Below are 6794 nucleotides of genomic sequence, written 5' to 3'. Positions count from 1 at the left end.
CACGGCAGCTGGAGAGCAGTTGAGGCTGAGACCTTCCCGGAATGGGCAGGCGGAAGGAAGATGCGGTGAGCAGGGACGAGAGGCAGAAAGGGTGCGGGGAGCCCCTGTTGCTTCTCCCCTTCGGCGGTGTGGTGGTGGTTATTAGGAAGGCTTGGTGAAGGCGGAGTTTGGGGGGCTGGGGGCGGGGCTCTGCTGCACTGGGAGGAAGAGGGGGGGCGCGCTGGCTCCAGCTCGGCTCAGACAAAAGGCGGCGGCGGGAGCGGGCGGGAGGCGGAGCGGCGCCGCGAGGGCCTCAAGGTGACACCCGCCCCCGGCCCCGGCCCCCCCAGCCCGGCCCCTTCAGCCCGCCCTCCCCCCCATCCCCCCATCTCCGGCCTCCCCCGTGCCCTTTCTAGGCCCCCTCCCCCCGGCGGGGGGTGGGGAGCAGAGAGGGCCCCGCCCCTCGCGCCCCCTCCTCAGGGCCAGCACAGGATGCCCCCGGCCCCTGGCAGCCCCCCGGGAGGTCCTGAGCTCGACGCGCCCCCTCTACGCCATGTCCCCCCCTGGCTCGGCCGCGGGAGAGAGCGCCGGCGGCGGCGGCGGCGGCGGCGGCTCCGGGGTCCCGGAGGAGCCCATGGCAGCGGCGGACGAGGGCCCCGCCCGAGAGGAGGTGAGAACCGGCGGCCCCCGGTTTCCCTGCACAACCGCGACCTGGCCCCCATCCCCCGCACCTCGCGCGGTCCCCGCCGGTTCCGCCGCAGAGCGGCCGGCGCCCCGCACCCCGAGCCGGCCGCTGCAGCCGCAGTCCAGCACCGCTGCCCCGACCTGGCTGCCCGCGCAGTCCGCTGTGGCGAGGAAGGGGCCGCGTCGGGGGCGGGGCTCAGGGGGTCCCGGGCAGGGGGAGGGGCCCTGGGCGGAGCCTCGCAGACCCCGGGCTCAGCGGAGAAGGGCTAGGCCGGCCCCCGGGTGAGGATGGTGGGCGGCATCCCACCTTGAAGGCCGGGAGGGAGGACTGGAAGTGCTTGGAGGCAAGAAGAGTGCCTTGGGGGAAGTGAAGCTGTCACCCTAGCTGGGATCATAGGAAGATCAGACTGGTACAGAGGCCGTACCCCCTGGGGTCACTGGGAGCGTGTGTAAGGGGGCTGCTGTTCACCTCTCTCAATGCCCGGTGCTCCCCCTAGGGGGCACTAAGCTTAAGAATTTCTGAGTCAGTACTCTGCATGGACCTCGCTAGGGTCCTACTTTAGTCATTTGAAAACGGGAGACAAAGAAACTAAGGAAAGTACCAGAAGCCCTCCGTCCTAGCTTCCCGTCCACACTGGTGCACACCATACATATTGCACGGGGGCAGGAGGAGAGTGGGGATGTACTTGAGGGTAGCCCCTTTCGGTTGTGCTCACACTGGGACAAGCACATGACCAGGTGGGCACACAGGTGCCCATATACACCCGGCTTCCAAAGGCACAGCTCCTACAGGGCAAGGGTACCCTCCTTGCCTTGCAGGCACATGCTCTCTGTTTTTTTCCTATTCTTCCTGCCTACGCACAGAAATCTAGGGCCTCTGCTGTTAACTGTACACTTGGTCTCCACTACTTTATCTCTCTTTCTGGCCGGTCCCAAGGCCAGGCGTGAAGAATTAGAGGGGCCAGTCAGCACTGCATCAGAAGGTTGTGTGTGTGTGTGTGTGTGTGTGTGTGTGTGTAAACACACGCGTGTGCGACAATGCAGAAGGGGTGGAAAGACAGGCCATTTGAGCAAACTCAACCCCTCATTGGTTATGTGCCTGCTGGGTGTCACTTAGGAGGCAAAGAGAATGAGACATGAGCCCTGCCCTCAGGAGCGCTCCATCTGGTGGAGAACTAGACATGTAAACAACTCAGAAGGTGCCAAGTGCTTTTAACAGACCGGCCCTGGGAGAGCATCAAACATTAGTGACAAATGCCTGGGCTTCCAGTGCCTTCCTTACCTGTGGCTCATACCCCCATCTTCTCTGCCAAGGGGCCCCAGCCCCTCTTCCCCATCCTAGAACAGAGAGGAGGAGTGTGTGCTTGCTGGGAAGGAGGGGGTGTGAATAGTAGGAAGACTCACAGAAGGTGGGAAGGACCAGATTGACCTGGGTTAAAAACCCACTTCTTCAAGGGAAGTTAGCGTGTCTGTGAGGGAGACGGAGGTGTGTGAACCGAAGGAGAGTGGCTGCTCTGGAACCCAGGACTGACAATAACTACAAGTGGTCGGTCGGGGCCCCACCTGCTAAGTGGGGGAGACAATGTCAGTGGGTCCTTCCCTACTCTTCTGGTACCCCCGGAAAGGTCTGGGCTGAGGACCTACCTTCACTAATGCCTGTTTGTCTATCCCCTTTTTCCCCCATCCACCCCTTCTCTTGTTTCATCACCATCTTTGTGTCTGTGTTTGGACTCTTTCCGGATACCATCCTATCCATCTGGGCCTCTGCTTCTGATCTCTGCCTCTTGTGGTATCTCTCTCTTTGTACTTTCCTGTGTTGGCATTCTGGTCACCTTTGTTCTGTCTGGGACCCTTCTTTGTTTATCTCTGGTCACTGGCTCCCATCTTTGTCTCTTCCCGCTCCATGCTCCATTCCTGTCTGCCACCTTGGTGCTGGCCTACTGTCTCTCAATCTGTGTTCATCACCTCTGTGCTGGGTCCTGCCTCCTCATCTTGGCATCCCTTCCCTTCTCACTCCGAGCAGCAGCGTCCCATCCAGCCCTCTTTCACCAAATCTCTCTGCCGTGAGTCTCACTGGAAGTGCCTCCTGCTCTCGCTGCTAATGTACGGCTGCCTGGGGGCAGTGGCTTGGTGCCACGTCACCACAGTGACCCGCCTCACCTTCAGCAGCGCCTACCAGGGCAATAGCCTCATGTACCATGACAGCCCCTGCTCCAATGGCTATGTCTACATCCCCCTGGCTTTCCTGCTCATGCTATACGCGGTCTACCTGGTGGAGTGTTGGCACTGCCAAGCCCGCCACGAGCTGCAGCACCGAGTGGACGTGAGCAGTGTTCAGGAGCGCGTGGGCCGTATGCAACAGGCCACCCCCTGCATCTGGTGGAAGGCCATCAGTTATCACTATGTCCGACGAACTCGCCAGGTCACCCGATACCGCAATGGAGATGCCTACACCACCACCCAGGTGAGAGGCTGTGGGGGAGCGCAGGCTGTTCAAGATGAGGAAGGTTGCTGAGATTGCCTGCCTTTCTCTCTGCCTGGGAGTAAGAGAGAGACAGCAGTGAGTCCCCATGGGTATCCAGTAATAACAACAAACACCAAGAACCGAGTTCCAGGCACATACAGATTTAATTCTTACAGCAAACCTATGAAGTAGGTATATCCCCCATTTTATTTTAAGGAGCAAACGAGAGTGTAGTGGTAAAAAAATGAAACAAACCAAAACCAAAACCAAACCAAAACAAACAAAACCAAATCTATCCAAGGTCATATAGTAGGTCAGGAGATGGGACTTAACCTCAGCTGGCTGGTTCCTGGGTGGAGTCTGTTTAGTGCTTCGTGCCTGCAGATGACTTCCTCTGTATATGCCCACTTGTTTCATAAAGTCATTATTACCGAGTACTTATTCCCGGCTAAGGAGACCTCAGCTCAGACTTCCTGAGGATACTCCTATTTGGCGGAGGTAGACTTAAAGTCAGGTTCCTGGGTCTCAGGCCAAGACTCTTGGAGGAGGTGGTTGTGCGTGGTACAGGGTTTTCAGGGCAATCACCACTTACGGTATTAAACCCACTGACTGGGTTTGGGAGTGGGAGGGGGAGGAGGTGATGATGATGATGGTGATGGTGATGATGATCGAGGAGATGATTTCATGTATAAGGGCTTCTGTCAGAGTTGGGATGGGTAGACAAAAGTCCCTGTATGCTCCCCTTGCGACTCCAACCTCCTCCTGCAGGTCTACCACGAGCGGGTCAACACACACGTGGCGGAGGCCGAGTTCGACTACGCGCGTTGTGGCGTCCGGGATGTGTCCAAGACGCTGGTGGGGCTGGAGGGCGCGCCGGCCACGCGGCTGCGCTTCACCAAGTGCTTCAGCTTCGCCAGCGTGGAGGCTGAGAACGCGTACCTGTGCCAGCGCGCGCGCTTCTTTGCCGAGAACGAGGGCTTGGATGACTACATGGAGGCGCGAGAGGGCATGCATCTCAAGAACGTGGACTTTCGCGAGTTCATGGTGGCTTTCCCCGACCCGGCTCGGCCGCCCTGGTACGCCTGCTCGTCGGCCTTCTGGGCGGCAGCCCTGCTCACGCTGTCGTGGCCGCTGCGCGTGCTGGCCGAGTACCGCACGGCGTATGCGCACTACCACGTGGAGAAGCTCTTCGGTCTGGAGGGACCGGGCTCGGCCAGCAGTGCGGGCGGCGGCCTGAGTCCCAGCGACGAGTTGCTGCCCCCGCTCACGCATCGCCTGCCGCGGGTCAACACGGTGGACAGCACCGAGCTCGAGTGGCACATCCGTTCCAATCAGCAGCTGGTACCCAGCTATTCGGAGGTGTTGCTCATGGACCTAGTGGAGCTGGGCTCGCGCTGCGGCGGGCCAGGGGGTGGCTACGTGCCCAGGTGTCGCTACGGAGGGGTTGGTGGCCCGGGCGCGGCGGGCGTGACCCCGCACTGGCGGAGCTGCGAGCACTGTCAGCGAGCGGTCAGCAGCTCGTCCATCTTCTCGCGCAGCGCCCTGAGTATCTGCGCCAGCCCGCGGGCCGCCCAGGGCCCCGGAGCGAGTGCGGGGTGCGGGGGCAGCCGCTTCTCGCTCAGCCGCCTCTACGGCTCCCGGCGCAGCTGCCTGTGGCGCAGCCGGAGCGGGAGTGTCAACGAGGCGAGCTGCCCCACGGAGCAGACGCGTCTGTCGAGCCAGGCCAGCATGCGGGACAACGAGGACGACGAGGACGAGGAGGAGGCCGGGCCACCGCCGCCCTACCACGACGCCCTCTGCTTCCCTGTCCTCATCGTCCATCGGCAGGAGGGGTGTCTGGGCCACAGCCACCGGTCACTGCACCGCCATGGCTCCTGCGTGGAGACCTCACTGTGACCTCCTGCCTTTGGAGGGAGCCTGTCCTGGTGTTGTGCTCCCTGTGTGTAGCAGAGAAAGGCAGGATGGTGGCTACGGCCAGGCAGGGTATGAGGGAAGGCAGGAGGTGAGGGGCACGCTCAGACAAGACCTCAGTGATCTGAGACTGCTTCCCTGTACACAGACAGGATGGGAGATAGGCAGCTCTCTAAGAACCCCATCCACCGGGGCAGAGGTGGTTCTCTTCCGGTCCCGGGGACACCACCTTTTCCGTGCACACTCGAGATTTCCCTCCCAGGCTTTCATCGAGTCTTGACTGTTAGTATGTTGTGGGACCCGTTTCTGGCCTCCCCACCAAGGGAGCCATCATGATGGGTAGCAAGAAAAGCATTTGAGGCTTTTTTTTTTTTTTTTTTGCCGTCCCCTTCCCCCACCCCCGTGAAGAGGGGCTGTGGTTTGGTGAAGAGCTGCAGAGTTGGCTCCCAACCAGCTACTGTGTTCACCGGGTCTGAGGGTGGGGCCAGGAGGCAAGCCCAGTATTCCTCTCCACACCTTGAAAAGAGTTCTGTCCTCTCAGGCTCTGCCGCCGGGGAAAACCTGCGGTTCCTCTCTGCCACACCCATCACTGTTGTTTGTTTCACTGAGCCCCAGAGGTCCGGTCCTGGAGGGACTTTTCATCACATCAATGACGTCACTCACCTCGGGGCTTACTGGCTCTGAAGAGCTGTTGTCAGGGTGCAGGGCGAGGGAAGAGAAGCTGGGAGGGCATGGCAGGCCCTTTCTGGAAAAGACTCAGCCTCTCATCCATCAGCTTCCTCCCCTGGGTTCTGGGTCGGTGCTTCCATAAAGGAGGCTGAGGTGCCATCTTGGAGGTCCTTATTAAAGTTGGCCAAGGTGAGTGACCAAGTGGACAGAGCTTGAGACACACCTTGATGTGAGACCTCAGGAGCAGAGTTAGTAATGGTGGGCAGACTGGAACCAGCCCTGAAGATGTAGCGACCGGCGTGCTGTAGCTCCCCCCGGCCCCCAGACGCTTTAAGAAGGATGTCCCTCACACATGCCTCCGTAGAGCCGAGTCCATCCCAAGCCCTAGCTAGAGAGATACTCATTTCCGGTGGCAGGAGTTCTGATCTCGCCAGACCCTCCACTTCTTCCTATCCTGTGAGTTGAAGCTCTAGGCCTTCAGAGGGGCGCCATGCCACAGCCCCAGGGCACCAGCCCTTTGTCCTGTCCCTTTAAAGCCTTGACACCAACTTTGCTCTCCCACTCCCTATCCCTTCACCCCAGTGTGCTTCATTGTGCATGTCTGTGTTTGGCCCCTTGCTCTCCCGGCTGCCCTGGCTGACGTTTTCCCAGCAGACTTAGTACCCAGGGATTGGGCTCACACCCATCCAATCTTGCTCCCTCTGCTTCTTGCTTTGCCTTCACCATCAGAACTCCATCTTTCTGGTTTCCCCTCTTCTTCCTGGCTGTGCCAGTCCTATGCCAACCAATGGGAGTGGCCCCTACCTATGCAAAATCTCCTCTGGCTCCCCTTCCCCTTTTCCCTGGGGGATGTGGGAAGCCCTGTTGTGGGGATGCCACGGTCTAAGGCTCAAATGGTTATGCAGAGATGGTTGGGTGAGGAGGGAGGGGTGTCAGAGAGGGATAGGTTTGGGTAGAAGGGATCAGCACAGCAGCCCACTGGGTTTCCTGGACAACAGTGTCCACTGGCCTGCTAGCACCGAACCTTCCAGGACCTTGAGTTTGAGCTCCGTGTGTGTGTGTGTGTGTGTGTGTGTGTGTGTGTGTG

At 59.9% G+C, this 6794-nt stretch overlaps 1 protein-coding gene across 2 annotated transcripts; it reads left to right on the top strand.

Moving 5' to 3' along the window:
* Positions 1-354: 354 nt before the first annotated feature.
* On the top strand, positions 355-5173 carry Tmem151b (transmembrane protein 151B). Of its 2 annotated transcripts, XM_034522051.2 has the most exons (3): positions 355-649; positions 2687-3127; positions 3896-5173. In XM_034522051.2, exons 1-3 carry the CDS (start codon positions 533-535, stop codon positions 5021-5023), a joined length of 1686 nt encoding a protein of 561 aa, XP_034377942.1. In that variant the 5' UTR covers positions 355-532; the 3' UTR covers positions 5024-5173. The 2 variants fall into 2 exon arrangements, with proteins under 2 accessions (XP_034377942.1, XP_076771370.1); XM_076915255.1 differs by lacking the exon at positions 355-649 and having other exon boundaries at positions 2427-3127.
* The last annotated feature ends 1621 nt before the right edge of the window (positions 5174-6794 follow it).

Source organism: Arvicanthis niloticus, chromosome 17 (assembly GCF_011762505.2).
Source record: "Arvicanthis niloticus isolate mArvNil1 chromosome 17, mArvNil1.pat.X, whole genome shotgun sequence".
NCBI lineage: Eukaryota > Metazoa > Chordata > Mammalia > Rodentia > Muridae > Arvicanthis > Arvicanthis niloticus.
The sequence above is the reverse complement of the archived record's forward strand: the minus strand, read 5'-3'. Positions and strand labels throughout refer to the sequence as shown.